Source organism: Aquarana catesbeiana, linkage group LG04 (assembly GCF_042186555.1).
Source record: "Aquarana catesbeiana isolate 2022-GZ linkage group LG04, ASM4218655v1, whole genome shotgun sequence".
Taxonomy (NCBI): domain Eukaryota; kingdom Metazoa; phylum Chordata; class Amphibia; order Anura; family Ranidae; genus Aquarana; species Aquarana catesbeiana.
This window is the reverse complement of record NC_133327.1, coordinates 525,252,716-525,274,891: the sequence shown is the minus strand read 5'-3', so window position 1 is coordinate 525,274,891 and position 22,176 is coordinate 525,252,716. Positions and strand designations below refer to the sequence as shown.

Here is a 22,176-nt window from a genome sequence, read left to right as displayed (position 1 = left end):
CCTAGCTTCAGCCCTGAGTGGAGGCATGCCTCTCATTGCAGTGTCAATAGAAGGGGCATGTGTTTAAAAGACAAATGCTCCCTTCCAGCCCAGCCCTCTTAACTACAAGGAAATACATGTGTTTATGGGTATAAGATTTACCATTAATCCCATGTTTTTCTCACACAGTTAAGAGGGAGAAAGAGAATCTGCTGCTGTTAAAAATGTATTGTTATAATCAAGCTAAATCATATATTATTATGCTATATGTTATAACATAATAATTTATTATGTATCCATTTACTGTGAAATGACTGGTTTTAAGTTTAAACTTTAAACTTCAGTAATTTGTCCGTTAAGCCACCTGCTTGAGTACAGCTTTTGAAACTATAGTAAATTACCTTAAAAACAATATATAATTATTTGTATATTACTTATGGTAATTAACCCCTTGCCACCCAGGCCAATTCTGACACTTCTCTCCTACATGTAATAATCATTTTTTTGCTCGAAACTTACTAAGAAATTCCCAAACATTATATATATTGTTATAGACACCCTAGGCAATAAAATGGTGGTTGTTGCAACTTTTTATGTTACACGGTATTTGCGTAGCAATTTTTCAAACGTGTTTTTTCGGGGAAAAAAAGTTTCATGAATATAAAAAAGAAACCCCACCAAAGATAACCTCATTTTTTTGTAGAATGTGAAAGATGATGTTACGCCAAGTAAATAGATACCCAACATGTCATGCTTTAAAATTGCACACTCGTGGAATTGCGCCAAACTTCAGTACTTAAATATCTCCATAGGCGACGCTTTAAAGTTACAGTGGAGGTCTAGTGCTAGAATTATTGCTCTCGCTCCAACGATCGCAGTGTATGTAACTTGTGTGTATCTGGCTCCGATACTAGCCAGTGCCTCACCAACCACTGACCTCACCGCATGTCCCTGGCGTAATGTCATCCCCATGCCTTCAGTCTACTTCATAAATGCCCTCCTGCTCTCAGGAAATATAAATATATGAATGCTACACTAACATATTTTAACAGGCATATAGCACTGGCACCCATAAATGAAGCCCGATTTGTGCTGTGCAGTATATTAAAGTGCAGGATTTGTGTTTGGTTCTTGATACAGTTATCTTTTGTTGTAAAAAGACCATTGTGAATGCTGAAAAATCACAAACGCAAATGAGTGATTAACCCAACCTTTAGTGGACAAGCATCCTCGTGGCAGGCATCTTCAGGTGCACTGTCACTTACAGTAACCAATAGTATTATGTATAATTTTGGCTTTAATATATGACAAATGATTCTCAGTTACTAGAAGTAGAGGTCGACCGATATGGGTTTTTCTCTGGCCGATGCCGATATTTAGAAATTGTGGCGGCCAATGGCCGATATATGATGCAGATTTTTTTATTTTTTTTTCCCTTCATCTCATAAAATCTAACAGTTAGACCCCTTTCACAATAGGGGGGTTTTCAGGCACTTTTGGGCTAAAAATGGTGCCTGTAAAACGGCTCCCCTGCAGTCTCAGTGTGAAAGCCCGAGTGCTTTCACACTGAGGCGATGCGCTGGCAGGATGTTAAAGTCCTGCAGGCAGCATCTTTGGAGCGGTGTATACCGCTCCTCCACCATTCCTGCCCATTGAAATGAATGGACACTGCTGCCGAAGCGCCTGCAAAGCGATTTGGCAGCGGCGCTTCACGGGCGCATTCAACCCCTTCCTCGGGCGCTAGCTGGGTTATAAGCACCCCGCTAGCAGCCGAATAGCGCCGCTAAAATGACGGTAAAGCTCCACTAAAACTAGCAGCATTTTACCGTCAACGCCCGCCTGCTTCAGTGTGAAAGCAGCCTTAAGTAATAAGTGATACAGAAAATTTCTTACATTTAAAACAATTTAAATTAAAAATTAAATTTAAATTATACATTTAATGTAATCAAAACTTTTGTACGAAAAAAAAAAAATGGGCTAACTTTACTGCTTTAGTTCTTTTTTTTTTTTAATTCATTAGTGTATGTTTTCCAAAAAAATTTGCGTTTGAAAGACCGCTGCGCAAATACCGTGTGACATAAAATATTACAGCAACCGCTATTTTATTCTCTAGGGTCTCTGCTAAAAAAAAATGTATATAATTTTTGGGGGTTCTAAGTGATTTTCTAGCATAAAATACAGGACTTTTACTTGTAAGCAACAAATGTCAGAAAAGATTTAGTCTTTAAATGGTTTAACTGAGAACTCCTCCACACTGAGTTCAGTTCATTGATAAAAGAAACTATAAAGATACAATGTTTCCACTTATTAGACTTGGCAGGCAGCCTGGAGAGAAGAGAAGTTGCTCCACAGAAGACTTTATGCAACTTGCATTGACTTCTATTAGGGCCCTTTCACACTGGGGCGGTTTGCAGGCGCTATTGCGCTAATAATAGCGCCTGCAAACCGACCCGAAAGTGCCGCTGCTTTCATTCCAGTGTGAAAGCCCCGAGGGCTTTCACACTGGAGCGATGCGCTGGCAGGACAGTAAAAAAAAAGTCCTGCTAGCAACATCTTCGGAGCGGTGAAGGAGCGGAGTGTATACCGCTCCTTCACCGCTCCTGCCCATTGAAATGAATGGGACGGCGCGGCTATACCGCCGGCATGCGCCTCTGCAGAGGCGCTTTGCGGTGGTTTTTAACCATTTCTCGGCCGCTAGTGGGGGGCCCCAGTGTGAAAGGGCCCTTACAGAAGTCATTTGCAAGTCGAGCTGAAGTTATAATCTGCCTTTTTTATCAGCACAATCGGCCGATGCCGATTGATTAAAAAACGCCAAATATCGGCCGGCTGATATATCGGTCGACCTCTAACGAGAAGTATTCACCCCCTCTTCAAAGTGTTCATGATTGAATGACCATTAATTCATAAGGGGAGATTTACTAAAACTGGAGTATACAGTTTTCATTGAGTGGTTTGTCTTCATGACAGACAACAAGACAGCAACCCAAGAGAAGCTAAATATTTCACCTACAAGTGTATTTATTACTATAACTACTTCAAATGCCTTGACCACACATGGGGGCTCTTCATTTTTACAAATTGGGCAACTTGGAAATAATCACCAGTCATTTTTCAAGTGTATCAAATGGCGTATATACTTATGCAATCAGTTGGTTTTAATTGTAACTTAACCACTTGCCGACCGCCTCACGCAGATATACTGTGGCAGAATGGCACGGGCAGGCAAAGTAACATATGGGTACGTTACTTGCCTTCCGCAGGCGGGAGGTCCGATCGGACCCCCCTGGTGCCCGAGGTGGTCGCTTCTGTCCCGGAGCGATCAAAGGTGAGGCGGAGGCCATCCATTCGTGGCCACCCCCTCGCGATCGCTCCCAGCCAATAAGATTCTTCTTCTGCTGCTGTATAGTAAACAGCGGCAGAGGAAGTGATGTCATCGCTCCTCGGCTCGGTATTTTGTGTTCTGGCGCTGAGGAGAGAAGACATCGATGTGAGTGCACAAACACTACACACACAGTAAAACACACCAGGTACACTTTACACCCCCCCCGTTCACAGTGACACCAATTGCAGGTTTTTTTTTTTTTCTGATTACTGCATTGGTGTCAGTTTGTGACAGTTAGTGTGGTAGGGCAGTTAGTGTTAGCCCCCTTTAGGTCTAGGATACCCCCCTAACCCCACCTAACAAAGTTTTAACCCCTTGATCACCCCCCGTCGTCAGTGTCACTAAGCGATCGTTTTTTTGATCACTGTATTAGTGTCACAGGTGACGCTAGTTAGGGAGGTAAATATATAGGTTCGCCGTCAGCGTTTTATAGCGTCAGGGACCCCCATATACTACCTAACAAAGGTTTAACCCCTTGATTGCCCCCTAGTTAACCCTTTCACCAGTGATCACCGTATAACTGTTACGGGTGACGCTGGTTAGTTAATTTTTTATAGTGTCAGGGCACCCGCCGTTTATTACCCAATAAAGGTTTAGCCCCCTGATCGCACGGCGGTGATATGTTAGGGTCAGATAAGGTCTGCGTCGCCCCAGGCAGCGTCAGGTTAGTGCCAGCACCGCTAACACGCACGTACCGTACACCTCCCTTAGTGGTATAGTATCTGAACGGATCAATATCTGATCCGATCAGATCTATACTAGCATCCCCAGCAGTTTAGGGTTCCCAAAAACGCAGTGTTAGCGGGATCAGCCCAGATACCTGCTAGCACCCGCGTTTTGCCCCTCCGCCCGGCCCAGCCCACCCAAGTGCAGTATCGATCGATCACTGTCACTTACAAAACCCTAAACACATAACTGCAGCGTTCGCAGAGTCAGGCCTGATCCCTGCGATCGCCAACAGTTTTTTTGGTAGCGTTTTGGTGAACTGGCAAGCACCAGCGGCCTAGTACACCCCGATCGTAGTCAAACCAGCACTGCAGTAACACTTGGTGACGTGGCGAGTCCCATAAGTGCAGTTCAAGCTGGTGAGATGGCAAGCACAAGTAGTGTCCTGCTGCCACCAAGAAGACAAACACAGGCCCGTCGTGCCCATAATGCCCTTCCTGCTGCATTCGCCAATCCTAATCGGGAGCCCACCGCTTCTGCAGCACCCGTACTTCCCCCATTCACATCCCCAACCAAATGCAGTCGGCTGCATGAGAGGCATTTTCTTTATGTCCTCCCGAGTACCCCTACCCAACGAACCCCCCCAAAAAGATGTCGTGTCTGCAGCAAGCGCGGATATAGGCGTGACACCCGCTATTATTGTCCCTCCTGTCCTGACAATCCTGGTCTTTGCATTGGTGAATGTTTTGAACGCTACCATACACTAGTTGAGTATTAGCGCAGGGTACAGCATTGCACAGACTAGGCACTCTTTCACAGGGTCTCCCAAGATGCCATCGCATTTTGAAAGACCCGAACCTGGAACTGGTTACAGTTATAAAAGTTAGTTACAAAAAAGTGTAAAAAAAAAAAAAAGATATATAAAAAAAAAAAAAGTTGTCATTTTATTGTTCTGCTCTTTTTTACTGTATTCTATTCTGCAATGTTTTATTGTTATTATGTTTTATCATGTTTGCTTTTCAGGTATGCAATTTTTTATACTTTACTGTTTACTGTGTTTTATTGTTAACCATTTTTTTGTCTTCAGGTAGCATTCAGCTGCAGTGCGGATTTATTTATCTTGACAGCAACAGCGTTTGCTCCCACGATATATAAAGCCGTGACTCCAGCGGAGGTGATATATGCCGAAGCATGGGGGCAGCAGGGGTGGAGGAGCGATTTGCTCCTAACCCCCATGCTTCGGCATATATAAATGGTGCATGTATGCCCATCATTAGAAGTGGGTGGATGAAGGGAGGTATTCTAATGGTGGGCATACCCACCGATCAATCTCTTTTTTTCGTTCAGCCCACAGGCTGCATGAAAAAAAAAAAAAAAAAAAAAAAAAAAAAAAAAAAGAAGATTACAATATATGCCCAACAAGGACCAGCAACGTACTGATATGTTGCTGGACTTTGAGTGGTTATACCAGAATGATGCCTGCAGGTTTAGGTATCATCTTGGTATTATTCTTTTCAGCCAGCGGTCAGCTTTCATGTAAAAGCAATCCTAGCAGCTAATTAGCCTCTAGACTGCTTTTACAAGCAGTGGGATGGAATGCGCCCCCCCCCACCGTCTTCCATGTTTTTCTCTGGCTCTCCTGTCCCAACAGGGAACCTGAGAATGCAGCCCGTGATTCAGCCAGCTGACCATAGAGCTGATCAGAGACCAGAGTGGCTCCAAACATCTCTATGGCCTAAGAAACCAGAAGCTACGAGCATTTCATGACTTAGATTTCGCCGGATGTCAACAGCGCCATTGGGAAATTGGGAAAGCATTTTATCACACTGATCTTGGTGTGGTCAGATGCTTTGAGGGCAGAGGAGAGATCTAGGGTTTAATAGATCATATTTTTTTCAAAAAAAAGTACCTGTCACTACCTATTGCTATCATAGGGGGATATTTACATTTTACATTCCCTGAGATAATAAAAATGATTAAAAAAAAATGAAAGGAACAGTTTAAAAATAAGATAAAAAAGCAAAAAAAATAAAGAAAAAAGCACCCCGGGCCCCCCCTGCTCTCGCGTAAAGGCGAACGCAAGCGTCGGTCTGGCGTCAAATGTAAACAGCAATTGCACCATGCATGTGAGGTATCACCGCGAACGTCAGATCGAGGGCAGTAATTTTAGCAGTAGACCTCCTCTGTAAATCTAAAGTGGTAACCTGTAAAGGCTTTTAAAAATGTATTTAGTTTGTCGCCAGTGCACGTTCGTGCACAATTTTAAAGCAGGTCATGTTTGGTATCCATGTACTCGGCCTAAGATCATCTTTTTTATTTCATCAAACATTTGGGCAATATAGTGTGTATAATGCACTACGTATATAATGCACTGTGTATAGTGAGTATTTTGCAGACTTTTGTCACTTTTTGTCACAAAGTTTTGAAAATTGAAAAAAGAAAAAAAATGTTTTTTCTTGACTTTCTTCATTTTCAAAAACAAATGAGAGCTGCAAAATACTCACCATGTCTCTCAGCAAATAGCTTGGGGTGTCTACTTTCCAAATTGGGGTCATTTGGGGGGTTTTGTGCCATCTTGGCATTTTATGGCCTTCGAAACTGTGATAGGTAGTGAGGAGTGAATCAAAAATGTATGCCCTTAGAAATCCTGAACGCGGTGATTGGTTTTCAGGGCCCCGTACGCAGCTAGGCGTACTTTCTCAAAAAGTCCCACACATGTGGTATCCCCATACTCAGGAGAAGCAGCTAAATGTATTTTGGGGTGCAATTCCACATATGCCCATGGCCTGTGTGAGCAGTATATCATTTAGTGACAACTTTTTGTAAATTTTTTTTTGTCATTATTCAATCACTCGGGACAAAAAAAAATAATATTCAATGGGCTCAACATGCCTCTCAGCAATTTCCTTGGGGTGTCTACTTTCCAAAATGGGGTTATTGGGGGGGGGGGGGGGGGGGGGATGGTTGTACTGTCCTGTCATTTTAGCACCTCAAGAAATGACATAGGCAGTCAAACTAAAAGCTGTGTAAATTCCAGAAAATGTGCCCTAGTTTGTAGACGCTATAACTTTTGCGCAAACCAATATACGCTTATTGACATTTTTTTTTTTACCAAAGACATGTGGCCAAATACATTTTGGCCTAAATGTATGACTAAAATTGAGTTTCTTGGATTTTTTTTTATAACAAAAAGTAGAAAATATCATTTTATTTCAAAATTTTCGGTCTTTTTCAGTTTATAGCGCAAAGAATAAAAACCACAGAGGTGATCAAATACCATCAAAAGAAAGCTCTATTTGTGGGAAGAAAAGGACGCAAATTTTGTTTGGGTACAGCATTGCATGACCGCGCAATTAGCAGTTAAAGCGACGCAGTGCCAAATTGTAAAAAGTGCTCTGGTCAGGAAGGGGGTAAATCCTTCCAGGGCTGAAGTGGTTAAAGTACTCGGTCAAACAGATCTATTTTCACATTGAGCCTAGGTTCACACTTGTGCGATGTGGGAACCAGCGCTATTACAGCGCCAGTTCCCCCACCGCATCTCTCCCACAGGCAGTTCACACTGCCCTCTGTTAACTGGTGTCAATGAATTGTTAATGACACCCCCAGATCGATTCACAGACCACAGTGCGAACTGTGAACTCGCACAGAAATCAAATCACATATGTGAGAACATCCATGCTATCCAATTTCAGTGCAGAGGAAAAAAGTCCCTGCACTTTTTTTTCCTGCGAATCTAATGCGAGTTTAGCCATACAACTGTGGTTAGCCATACAACTGCGGTGTGGGGCAAAAGGCATGAGATGTTTGAGATTGCATGTGTGTGAACCTAGGCTGACAAGAAAATCTATTTTCGTTGATCAGTTAAAAAAAAAAAAATAGAAACGCTAAAGAGAATAGTTTCGATAGAAAATTAACACATCAAATAAAAAATATATAACAATTTTAAAATACTATTCCATAGGATTTATGCGTGACAAGGGTTAATTAAAGCTGATCTCCAGCTTGAATTTAAGTTTAAATGGTTTGTTCGGGCTAAGCTGGCCCAGTGAACTATTTCCCTCATGTGCGGCCACAGTGTGCTTTATATACTGTATGTAGCTGAGGCTACATACAGTATATACAGCACTGTGTTCCCGATGTAAGACCTTCCTGTCTCACAGCCAGAAGAAAATCGCATTGGTCAGAGCAGTACTCAGTCATTCATAGGTAGCTTTGTATTCTTTGTGACATCATCATTCTGCCTTTTTGACTCAATCTCCAACTCAGCTAAGCTAATTAGAGAAAGCTTTGTACTCATTGATAGAATGCAAAGTTGGCTAGAAATGGCTGCTCATTAGCCATTTTGTTCCAGGTGTGAGACAAAGGGCTTGTCATGCCCCCGAACACAGTGCTGTAATACTGTATGTAGCTTCAGCTCCATATAGTTTATACAGCACAATCAGAGAACGCTCATGGTAGTGAGGGAAAGCGTTCATTTGGGCCAGCTTTGCCTAAACTATTTAAACTGAAAGTAAAGTTGGAAATCAGCTTTAAAGCGATTGCAAACCCTTTTTTTTTTCAGTAAACATGTTAAACTTTCCTGCTCTGCGCAACGGTTTTGCATGGAGCAGCCCCAATCCTCCTCTTGGGGTCCTCCGCAAGTGCTCCTGGAGCTTTTTCTCTGCTGAGTGACCACTATAGCAAGCTGCTTGCTATGGGGGCACTCTTACAGGCTCACTTCCAAGCAGGCTGTGTTCATAGAGATAGTGTGGCTCGACCTTGCTCCCTCCTCACTGGCTGTGACTGACAGCAGCAGGAGAAAATGGCTCCTGCTGCTGTCTCTAAGTGTATGAGGAGGCAGAGAGAGCTACAGCTCTTGTGCACATCGTTGGATTGAGATCAGGCTCAGGTAATAAAGGGGGATCTGCACTCACGTTTTTTACCTTAATGCAGGGAATGCATTTTGGCAAAAAACCTTCAGCCTTTAGAACCACTTTAGGAGACACGCTATTTGCCATGGGAAATATATAGAGATATATATAAATATATATATAGTTCTCCACAAAGTTGTCAGACAGACACTGCAGGGGTGAGAGCAGGAATGGACACTGGCACCCATTAGGACATATTCTTTTATATAGTTTTTTCTGAACACTGGTGTGTTTCTATGTTTATCCATAAGTCTCATCAATCCTAGCAATTAAAGAATGCACTTAGACAATTCTGACCATTACCAACTACGAAATGGTATAATCACCATTCACACACAACTCTGGCATTAGATTCTCTTTTGCATACAGCTCCCATGTGACTCAAGAAAGGCATATAACTGAATCCTGTCAATCATGATGCAAGCCCACGTAGTGGCAGATGCAATGCCTTGTACTGTCTTCACAAGAACAGAGAGGTGAGCTTTATCTTCCCACATACCTCAATTAACTCTGATGGTTCATATGTTCCAGTCTCTTGCATATTACTTTTTTTTATATATTTCACATTATCTCACTCTGTGGTGGCAGTGTTATGGGTTGCCCCAACCTACAACTGTCAATGTTGCCGAACAGTTTGGTCGGCAGGCAAATGTGGGGAAAATATAAAAGACATAGGACATTAAGAATTGTATTTTTATAGATTATTATTTTTATAGATTAACAATATGTATTGCAAGTATTAATCACATAGTTCTAACAATACAATTTAAAAACTAAGTGGACCCCTGCTTTAGATACTTGTACATATTTGGAGGGATCTTTATTTAAAGGAAAATGTTAGTAATAAAGAAAAAAAATGTCTAGTATAGAATAAAATAAAACCTCCCATTTCAACACAATTCTACTCCTGTTGTCTTCCAGGTTGAATGCTGCTCAGTGTCATTTAACCCACTACCTATGATTCCAGGGTATCAAAGGCCCACCCCTGGGGGTGAGTAATGAAGCCACTTTGGACTTAGGAAAATGCTGTAGAGTCTGGTGCCAAGTCATTATGTGGTGCCACTCTCTGCAGCATTCAGGACCTGCCCACTGCCAGAAGATGATAACCTTTGATGTCATACAGCTGGGCCAAGGACACGATATAGGTACATATAAAAAGGGGAGGGGGAAGCTTGAGGTTGGCTTTAAAAGTGTCCAGAATAAAACAATAGAAGACGTAATGCAAACAAAACCTATGTGGTCAGATGGTTACCCAGAACCTTATACTGTACCGTTTATAATTATGTATAGTTGAAAATGAAATAAAATATTGCTCACCCGTATCTTGTTGTTTTATATTCCACTTTCAGGATAGGCTTGCATGGTTCTGGCTTCTTTCCATCTTTTATCTGTTTACCTAGGACAGAAACATGACACTAATGTAAAAATAGAAAATACATATATACATTCAACAATACAATAATCACAATTTTAAAGAGATGGAGGGCAAACACTGATGATGTAATTGCATGTCAAACGTTCCAGCTGAACACATCTATTTCACATCTAAAATGTAACAGTCTTTGACATCATATTAATATTTGTACACATATAGTGTATTACAAATATAATCTTACATTGCCTGCTATTTGGTAGTTTTAAAAAAAAAAGGTAACATGTTCAGAGCTTTACATCGCTGATGTGTTAACCCTTCAAATATGGCTTATCATACAATACATTTCATCAGCGTGTACAGATCTGTTTAAAGCTTTCATTGTTTAATCACGTATCAGTATTTTAGCTACATTGTACAAAAGAACCATGTAATCAAATAAAAATAATTGCAACTTTTATCTATTTGTTCTACAGGGCCCCTGCTTTCAGAAAAAATAATAATAAACTTAAAAAAAAAAATGCTCCAGAGCAGAAGTGGTTACTGTTATGTTGTATTAATGCATTAGCCATTCCAGGTACTAAGATTTATTCATGGTTTTTCAATTATGGAACCGTTTATCTCCAAAGCAATTCTAAAGCAGAGTTGAATAATCATATCATGAATAATCGTAGAACTTAGAAGCTAAGAAATTAATCAAAAGGTGCAAGAGGGACTTTAAAAAAAAAAAAAAAAACATGTAGCAGACTTACAAGTAGATTGGGTGTACTTCATCATGAAGCCTTCCTCTCTTATGCCCACTTTTGATTTCTTTGGTCTCCTTTATTTAGAACGAATACCCAGGAGTCATATTGATTTAAATGTGTATTTTGCCTAATGTTTCCTTTTTTCCTTCTTTCAACTGCATTCCAATTGTATGATGGTTAACCGATAGGGTCTTTTATCTGGGACTCGTATTTGTGAAATCATTTTGTACTATGATGAAAACCAAATTACCCCTTTTTATCTCCCCCTTTCCCTGTATCCCAAATTGTTCTGATTTTTTTCTGACAAAAATAAAAATATATTCAACCTAAAAAACAACCATACCTCCACTGTGATCAATATGGGTGACTCTATAAAAACTTCACAATATTTTACAGGTTAACTTAAATGTTACCAGTAAAACCTCAACAAATGATGTAAGAATGTAACTCTTGACTTTTATACAGCTCAGACTGACAGCATAAACATTATTCCAGAGTTCATTAGCAAGTGAAGAATACAAAAGTTTTGAAAGTGACAAGTTAATGCATTTTGTAAATTGCTACTCATCAATATGCCAAATGAATCCGTACAGAAAAGTGTCATTTTGCAAAGTCTAAATTGCAATTTTCAGTTCACAAAAAGGAGAATCTGCATAATCACAAGTGAGTTGAAATTTCAGATTACCAAAACAAATCCCTAAAATTTATTTTATAGGTGGTAACATTTTTGTGTAATTGTTTGGCTTTGCAGTAAGGTCTGTGATATAGATTTGCACAAACCTTTTTTCCAAGACAAACTTCCAGGATCTACCCCTCTTCAGCCCAAACACATAAAATCCTTCTTAAACAATTTTCTATATTTATAAGCAATTTAAGTATAACTTCAGCCGCCCATTAGGGGGAAAAAAAGAAAAAAAAAAAACGTGTGCTGCAACACTTAATACATGTAACTGCACTTAGGTTTTCTTGCCTCCCTGCAAAACCCCACAAATACCTGTGATTCCGCCACTGAATTTCACCAGTGCGGCAAGGATGTACTTGAATCCAATACTATGATTCTGTACTTGACAAATATGCTGCAGAAATCTCCCTCCACTAAGTCTGGCTGCAGTCATTTCAACTGTGGGCAGCTGAAGCTGCTGCCTGTTCACTTCCTGGATTTACACAGACACACACACCTCCAGCTCTGCCGTTCTCATTTGTCCTCTTAGGACTCATTCTCTCTCTCTCTCTCTCTCTCTCTCTCTCTCTCTCTCTCTCTCTCTCTCTCTCTCTCTCTCTCGAGAGAGAGAGAGAGAGAGAGAGAGAGAGAGAGAGAGAGAGAGAGAGAGAGAGAGAGAGAGAGAGAGAGAGAGAGAGAGAGCGCTGTGCAAGATGTCATAAGCATAGGCTAATGACCAGACAATTAACAGGAAGTGGGCTGTTTAAGGTATTTACTGGCAGAAGAAAAATGTTTTACAATCCAAAGTTAAAAATAAGTGCAAAAGTTTAATAGATGAAAAAATGACTGAAGGTCCGCTTTAAGTAGTCACATATTCATACTCTGTATTCATGTTTTTCAGCATAACAGGAGATGTAGGTTAAGCACCACACACCTGCATATATGGTAAATGTGAGTTTACACAAACTTCACATCTTTCCATCAGGTGCTGCTGATGCTGTAAAATATGCATAACTTACAGACCGTGTTGTTTTCTCCACTCCATAGGCATTACATTAGGAAAAAATAAGTATGCTGGTTGTGTAATATGATATAACCAAGTCCTGTCAGAAAAATCTTGGCACCCCGTCTATTTGGTACCTACAGAACATAACACAGGGTCTGTGCCACATATGAACAGCGTGATGCTCTGTAATCATGAACTATACTGCATGTTCATTTCTCACACATTTTTAAGCCAAATCCTAGGGATAAATCAAGGGTTAAAGGCACATTTCAAGTTAAAGCATCTATATGGCTGTCTATGATGGGCTTGAGGTGCTTTGGAACCATCCGCCTTTCCAATTATCTAGCCAAATTCAGATATTTTCTTGAAACAGCTTAATCACTTAAGCCCTGGAAGGTTTTACCCCCTTCATGACCAGAGCACTTTTTGCAATTTGGCACTGCACTGCTTTAACTGGTAATTGCGCGGTCATGCAATGCTGTACCCAAACAAAATTTGCAACTTTTTCCCCCCCACAAATAGAGCTTACTTTTGGTGGTATTTGATCACCTCTGGGTTTTTGGGGGTTTTTTTTTGAGATAAAACGAAAAAAGACCAACAATTTTAAAAAATATATTTTCTAATTTTTGTTATAAAAAATTCCAATAATCTCAATTTTAGTCACACATTTAGGCCAAAATGTATTCAGCCATACATGTCTTGGGTAAAAAAAAATTTAATAGGTGTATATTTATTGGTTTGCGCAAAAGTTATAGCGTCTACAAACTAGGGTACATTTTCTGGAATTTACGCAGCTTTTAGTTTATAACTGCCTATCTCATTTCTTGAGGTGCTAAAATGGCAGGACAGTACAAAACCCCTCCAAATTACCCCTTTTTGGAAAGTAGACACCCCAATTTTTTGAGAGGCACGTTGAGCCAATTGAATATATTTATTTTTTGTTACAAGTGATTGAGAATTGACAAAAAAAATACATTTACACAAAGTTGTCACTGAAATTATATATTGCTCACACATGCCATGGGTATATGTGGAATTACACCCCAAAATACATTCTGCTGCTTTTTCTGAGTACGGGGATACCACATGTGAGACTTTTTGGGAACCTAGCCGCGTACAAGATCCCGAAAACCACCGCCTTTAGGCTCGCGAAACGCGTTGGGTTAGAGATGTACCATGCATACCTGTATCACATGTATTACTATTATATTATGGCTATGTTTTAGGATCATTATTCAATGTTGCTGTTTTATGAACTTATTCACCCATGCTCATATCCTATATCGGATTATGTTGTTGTTATCAATAAATCATTTGTACTTTTATACTTGTTTACTCTTTTGATCACCATAAACACCTCATTTAAAGTCCCAGGGGCGACGTCCGTTTTCTCTGATATTTAGGGATGGAGGTGTTCTATGTTAGGGGTCAGTTTTCAGATTTTCTTTGTAATTTAGGCTTTCTAAGGGTGTAAATTGTTGATTTCAGGTGGTTCTGGCCAGCTCAGTAGATTGCTTTACCAATTAAGGACCAAGCCTCTTTTTGAGATTTGGTGTTTACAAGTTAAAAACATTTTTTTTGCTAGAAAATTACTTAGAACCCCCAAACACTATATATATTTTTTTCTAACATCCTAGAGAATAAAATGGCGGTTGTTGCAATACTTTCTTTGACACCATATTTGCACAGTGGTCGTAGAAGCGCACTTTTTTGGAAAAAATACACATTTTTGAATTAAAAAAATAAGACAACAGTAAAGTTAAAAATAAATGTACTGCGCTAATGCCACAAATGTTAAATATCAAATTTGGAACCTGATACGAATTTGCTTTGAAAAATCGCCAAAAAGTCCCATGCAGATAATTTACACTAAGTGCCACAAAGATTATATAGATATCACAATTTGAAAAAAAAAAAAAAAAAAATCGCTAGAAAGTCCCATACAGAAGATTTGTTGCAAACATCAGTAAGCTTGAAGCAGTAAAAAGTTCCAAATCTCAATTATCCGCTTGCCGACCATCCGCCGCAGTTGTACTGCAGCAGAATGGCACAGGCAGGCGAATCGCCGTTATGCTACGTCGGGCTTCCCCCCCCCCCCCGCCAACAATCGGATTCGATCAGGAACCGATGAATTCCCACGCCAGTGAAATCTGGCCTGGACCTGGTGATCACTCCTGACGAATGATATCCTTCCCCTGTCTGTGTAACTGTAAACACTGACAGGGGAAGTGATGTCATCTCTCCTCATGTCGGTCTTTTCATTCTAGACCAAGAGGAGAGCGCATCAAACAGTGAGTTGCACCAACACTAAACTGACACCAGGTCACGTAGGCATACAAATTCATCCCCCGATCACCCCCCCCCCCCGTTAACTTCTTCACCACCTATCACTGTGTCACCCAGTACAGCAATCAGATTTTTTTGTGTCATTAGTGACAAAAATCAGTGTTAGGGTAATTAGTATTAGGCTCAGATAGGTCTAAGCCCCCCAAATAAAGGTTTAACCCCTTGATTGCCCCGTCACCTGTGATCACAGTATAAGTGTCACGGGTGACACAGTTTAGCTAGATTTTTTTTTTTATAGCGTCAGGGCACCCGCCGTATTTTACCCAATAAAGGTTTAACCCCCTGATCAAAGTTAGGTTTTAGCGTCAGATAGGGTCTGCTTCGCCCCAGGCAGCGTCAGCTCAGTGCCAGTACCGCTAACACCCATGCACGATACACCTCCCTTAGTGGTATAGTGTGTTAACGGATCAATATCTGATCAAATCTATATTAGCGTCCCCAACAGTTTAGGGTTCCCAAAAATGCAGTGTTAGCGGGGTCAGCCCAGATACCTGCTAGCACCTGCGTTTAGCTCCTTCGCCCAGCCAAGCCCACCCAAGTGCAGTATCGCTCGATCACTGTCACTTACAAAAACACAGCACACAACTGCAGCATTTGCAGAGTCAGGCCTGATCCCTGCGATCGCTAACAGTTTTTTTGGTAGCATTTGAATCAGTCGCTAACAGTCAGGAGCTTTTCAACCTGAGTCTCATTAGTGTACCAGTAAATTTAGAGACCAAAATGTCAAATCGAAGGTACACTAGTGAAGAGGCCAACACGTTTCTGAGCATGATATATAGTGAAGAGGAAGTCACTCATCTGTCAGATTCAGGCTCAGAATACGAACCTGTAGACAGCAGTGGCACCCTGACAGATAGCTCTGACGACGGAGTTGTGGTCCCTGCCAAGGTCAGGCATACCAGACCCCGATCTTCTGCTGTCGTTGAGGTGCAAGAACTGCAGGTCCCTCGTATGGAGCAGAGAGCCAGTACTAGCGCCACTATTCCTTCTGGTGAACTGGCAAACACCAGCGGCCTAGTACATCCTCGTCATACATCCAGTAACACTTGGTGACGTGGCGAGTCCCATAAGTGCAGTTCAAGCTGGCGAGGTGGCAAGCACGAGTAGTGTCCTGCTGCCATGAAGAAGACAAAAAACAGGCCTGTCGAGCCCATAGTGCCCTTCCTGCTGCATTCGCCAATCCTAATTGGGCACCCACCACTTCTGCAGCACCCGTACTTCCCCCATTCACTGGCCAACCCGGAATTCAGGTGGAAACAGTTGATTTTTCTATAAAATTGTACATTTATTAAGATTTTCATACAAGAAAATACAGGAATGTAAAAAGACAAGTGAGAGTTCGTAGCAAATAGAATCGTAGAAAAAGCATATAACATGTTGAAACTGTATAGGTAGGGTTACAATGCTACCAACAAACATTATCACAGCGTTGTGGTCATATAGGTTGGGAGGGGGAACAGGGGAGGGAGGACCCAGGGAGTGGGCGTCACAAACACTGAACTTATACTTCACACAAAAAGAAATTTTGCTCACTGGGTCTGGTGTCAGCGAGGTCCCCAGGGTGCCTAAACTAAGGAACAAGGCACCCTATAGGAGTCCCACCTGAGGAGGAAGGGGGGATGGGGGTAATATGGGCACCATGGAATCTTCAAGAGAACCAGCTGATGGAGTTAAGAAGACAGAATGTTAGCATATATGGTCAAGGGGGTGTTGTACCTCTAGGAGGGTAGGGAAAAGGCAGTGTCAAATAAGTTTTGTAGGTGGGCCTGGATAGAGCGCTAAAATGGTTGAATCAGGGGGCACTCCCAAAAAATGTGGAAATGAGAGCCAATGTCACCCCAACATATCCAACACACCCGGGGAGCCCTGGAATCATACCTATGTATGATTTCTGGGGTTCTATGCCAAAAGAGCAATATTTTGTAAGCGGTCTCTCTGCTCCACTCATCGGGATGATTTGGAAAAAGCCTTCCATAGCTTCTGCCACTGAGGGAGAGGAATGGGTCGTTTAACAGTCTGGGATCATTTCAGCATGTATGGGTGATGTGTCTGTAAGTGAGGTAGCGTCATGTAGAAACTTAGAGATGTCTGAGAAAAGATGGGTCTCATAAGGTACTTGAGCACATAAGAGTTCAAATGAGGTAGGCTTATCCAAGGTTAAGGTGGGGGACTTAGAGGCAAAATAGTGTTTAAACTGGAGGCAAGAGTAAAATAATTGCTTAGGGATCTGATGTTTCCTTTGTAATTCATCAAAGGGTAGGAGTGTATAGGTGAGCGGGTGTACTAGATTTTGAAGCTGAATGGCCTGTGTCCATGGGAGCATTCGAGAATAAGAAAGGCTGTCAGGGATGTCAGGGTTAGACAACACATTTAGTAGGGGTGGGCACAGAGAGGAGAGGGAGAACTGATGGGAGCACTTTTTCCATATTGAGAGGGTGAACTACATCGGGTGTAGGCATAGACTCCTAAGTTGGCTCATGGAGGTCTCTAGGTTTGCCCAAATCATAGAGCTGGGATGGACCGGTCTAGTGACACTCATTTCAATTTCTGACCAAATGCTGGATGCCATTTTAGAGGACCAGGTAATGGCTGGTTTAAGATGGGTGGGAAAATAGTATTTAATGAGATCGGGGGCTCCCATCCCACCCTTGACTCTAGGAGCTAACATTACCAAGTTAGCCATCTGGTGAGCTTTATAATGCCAAATGAAGTTGAGAAATGTTCTCTGAGTGGCTTTGAGTTGGGACATAGAGATGGGAATTAGTAGGGTTTCAAATAGGTAGAGAAGTCTTGGTAAAATAGACATCTTCAGGACATTGATACGACCCAAGAGAGAGATGGGATAAGGGTCAGTCAATGTCAATGTCAGAGCCAGTCAATGTCACAGAAGAGTGGGGGGTAGTTAGCCTGGTAAAGAGTAGAGTAATGCCCGTACACACAGTCGGATTTTCCAACAGAAAACGTTCGATGGGAGCTTGTTGTCAGAAATTCCGACCGTGTGTAGGCTCCATCGGACATTTTCCATCGGAATTTGTCACACAAAATTTGAGATCTGGATCTCAAATTTTCCAACAAAATCCATTGTCGTAAATTCCGATTGTGTGTACACAATTCCAATGTGCAAAGTTCCACGCATGCTTGGGATCAAGCAGAAGAGCCACACTGGCTACTGAACTTCATTTTTCTCGGCTCGTCATAAGTCACCGCGTTCTTGACATTCGGCTTTCCAACAAGATTTGTGTGACCGTGTGTATGCAAGACAAGTTTGAGCCAACATCCATGGATTTTGTTGTTGGAATGTCCGATCGTGTGTACGGGGCATAAGAGGAGGTTAGATTTATCCCCAGATATTTAAGGGAGTTTGGACACCAGTGGTAGGAGTTACTTATATTAATTTTATATCCTGAAATAAAGCTAAACTCTCTTAAAGCTATAAGGTTCAGGAAGGATGTTAGGGGTCTGGTCAGGGTCAGCAAATAGTGATAGTTTATATACCTTCTGGCGCAAAGAGACCCCTCGGATGTTAGGATGGGCACATATGGCTGCAGCTAGGGGTTCCAGACAGAATGAAGAGTAAAGGGGATAACGGACACCCTTGCCTGGTACCGTTACTCAAGGAGAAGGATGGTGATGAGTAGGAGGATAACTGAACTTGGGAGGAAGGTCGGGAGTATAGAGCAAGCAGTGCCGATATGAAGGGGCCTCCAAAACCATTGTTGGAAAGTGTAGCAAACATAAAATGCCAGCTAAGCCGATCAAATGCTTTTTGTGCGTCAAGGCTCAGTATCAGGGCTGGGCGGGTTGTATTATTCAATAGGTCTATGGTGTCTGGCCGTCACAAAGCCTACTTGGTCTTTATGTATGAGTCTGGGAATTAAGAGGGATAGTCGGTTAGCTAGAATCTTTGTAAAAATCTTGTAGTCGGAGTTAAGCAATTCGATGGGCCTATAATTGTCAGGGATGAAGGGATCCTTGCCAGGTTTTGGAATCACGGAAATATGGGCATGGAGGAATTGTGGATGGGGTGTGGTACCTTTAACTAGGGAGGCATATAGTGAAATCAAGTGTGGGCTTAAAATTGGTAGCTAATTCTTCGGGGGTGACAACAGCATTCAGAGGAGAGTTTGGGTAGTTGCAGAGAATCAAAAAATGAGTCAAATCTCTCTTGCATAAAGTTGTAGTTAGGGTCTGTTTACAGACAATTGTATAATTGGCGGTAAAATTCTCCAAAGATCTTGGACATAGTGAGGGGGCAATAGGTAGGTGTCCCATCTGCTTGCCTGAGAAAATCTGGGGAGGAATGGAAGGGACAAGGTTTCAACTTATTCACCAGTATTCTGTGGGGTTTGTTTGAGTATTCATAAAATTTTTGTTTGTACCATAAAAAAAGGTATTTATCGATCTTGCTCTTTTTTTAGTGATCTAAGTTGATTTCGCAAAGAAACAATGGCTCGGAGCCCAGCCACCATGGGGGAAGACAGCAAGAATTTCTCAGCCCTGCGGAGTTTAGACAGTATAGATGAGTGTTGAAATGCTGCATCCTTTCTTAAACGTGAACCTGTAGCAATGCTGTGTCCCCGGAAGACAGCCTTGTGTGCTTCCCAAAGGGTGGAGGGCTTTGAGACAGTGTCTGTGTTAAGTTGGAAGTACTCAGGCCAGGTACTCAGAAAGGCCTCATTGAGACGCCAGTGACAGGTTCTAAGGGAGGCAGAGGAGAGGGAAATGTCAAGAGATACAGAGGAGTGGTCTGACCAGGTTATGGGGTTGATTTCAGAGGAGACCGTGGATGTCAGGAGGGGTGAAGAGATAAAGAAGTGATCCAATCTGGAAAAAAGCTTGTGGGGGTGTGAATAAAATGTGTATTGTTTGTGTGCAGGATGTTTGATCCTCCAGATATCTAAAAGATTGCTAGCTCTGATTACGGAAGGATTTGGAAAGGCTGTCAGGTTTGGTTGCTGTTGTGGAGGGGAATAATACGTGTCTATCTTTGATGGGAGACATAGTCACATTAAAGTCCCCACCAATGACCATAAAGGATTGAAAGAATTTGTCTAGGGTGTCAAACATGGTGGAAAGGAACTGGACCTGACCAGAATTAGGGGCATAAATATTGACAAGAGTAAGAGATTGGGTAAGGAGTGAGCAATCCAAGACAATAAATCTGCCCTGGGGGGTCCAGGTAATAAGATTTGACATGCAAGGGGCATGATTGATTAAGATAGCCACTCCTGCTTTCCCAGATATACGGGGTTATTCCGTATCTCGGATTTTCCCCGAGATACAGGGCCCCAAATTTGGGTCGCAAAACTTCATTCTCTGCTACAGTTTACCATCATATTTCTGTGTTTTCTGGTCCAAAAAATAGGGTTCCTTTAAAAACACAAACGCAGCTAAACCCCGGCATCTGAAACGTGGAAAACTTTTGCGTCTGAACCCATTTTTTTGCTTCTGGAAAAACGAGGTTAAAACGCAACTGCCTAAAAACGTAAAAAAAACGAAACTGTGTACATGGACACATAGGATAACATTGAATGAGTTCAGGGGCAGTTGAAAAAAGTGTCCAACTGCCTCTGAACGCGCAATTACCAGCGTCTCGTGTGCATGAGGCCTTAAAGTCTTTCAAAGCCAGCCATCTCTTTTGAATAGAGTTTAAACCTTTAACATTACATGTAAGGAATTTTAGTGCCATGGCAACTTAACCTGTTGAAAAAGCATTTTATACAATGCATAGTAAACATTGGGTGAGAGATTCCATGGTGCAAAGGTCACATAGTGGTTATAAAGCAACATAGCAACGTTTAGAACAGTAGCAGCATTGTGACAAACATTTTAAGTCTATGAGGTGTAGCAGCCTCAGGTCAAAAAAGGGGACCTGAGAAAAAAAGAACAAAAAAGAAAAACAGAAAAAAAATCTGAACGTCATCCAGATAGAAGGCCAAATGCCTCCAGGAAACCCAGGCCTAAGCCTTATGTTAGGAAGGGAAGCATGAGGACCTCCAAAAATGGGGACAGGAGGTCCCCCACAGACCTCTGGAGGATAAGGGCCCGGGGTTACAGATCAGGTACCTTAAGAGAAAACAAACCAATAAACCAGGATAACTTGAAAAGAAAAAAAAAAAAAAAATCAGGCAGTGCACCTCATGGGTAAGGGGGGTAAATGAACCCTCTAAGGGGTTGTTGGCCATCCATAAACAAAAACAGCAGGGGGGCCAAGTAATTAGAAATCAAGGCCGTAGCCATGCTGAAGGTTGCTCAGGTTGGAAATCTAGAAGTGGGGCGCCCTTGTGGTGTGAAGTTGGACTTGGATGATTTCTGCCGCACTGGGGTCCAGATGCAACTCGGGGCTGTCGGCGGTTTAGGAGTAGCAGGAAGCGGCACAGGATCTGTGGAGAGGTGCCAGATCCAAGTTACACAAAAAGGTGTCACTCTCCTGAAGGTCACGTAGGGAATATTGTATACCACAATATTCAATAGGGATGCAGAAAGGCAAAAGGGGAATCCCCAGTGATATAGGACTTTGTGGGTTTGGAGATGTAGTGTCAACAGACGAAGATTTCTCCTTCTTGCCAGGGTAATAGGTGATAGATCACGCAAGATCTGGATCCTGGACCCTTTGAACTTGACCCTCGATTGGTTGTGGGTGGCGACAGTGAGAGCTTCTTTGCCATCATAGTAATAAAACTTGACAATCACGTCTCTGGGGTTGGCACCAGCTGGGGGCTTAGGAGCAAGCAATCTATGGGCCCTGTCCAAACGCCAGTCTATGTCAGGGATATTGGGGGCCGCTATATTGAACAGGCTCAGAAGGTAGGGCCAGAGGCCTTTATCATCCACTGCTTCAGGGATGCCTCCGATTCTCAGGTTGTGTCTGCATTTTCTAAATCCTCCTGTTGGGCTTGGAGCTGGGAGACTGTTTGCTTTATGGCAGCATTATCCTCCTCAAGCACTTGCACATATTGCACTAGTTCATCAAAATTGGACTCCAGGGTGTCTGTGCGCTCCCCCAGTTGGCCCATTTCCCCTATCAGTTCTTTGGCAAGCTTCCCCACTTCGTGAAATATTGTGGGTGAGGGCCTGGAGCAGGGATTGTAGTTTGGCATCAAGAACT

General features: G+C 42.0%; 1 protein-coding gene across 2 annotated transcripts in view; it reads right to left on the bottom strand.

The window, feature by feature from the left end:
- Positions 1-22,176, bottom strand: part of STXBP5 (syntaxin binding protein 5) — a 723,304-nt gene that overhangs the window by 307,654 nt on the left and 393,474 nt on the right. For both annotated transcript variants that reach the window (XM_073627823.1, XM_073627824.1), the window contains exon 9: positions 10,255-10,333. In XM_073627823.1, the coding sequence (XP_073483924.1) occupies positions 10,255-10,333 (79 nt within the window). The remainder of the gene's footprint in view (positions 1-10,254; positions 10,334-22,176) is intronic.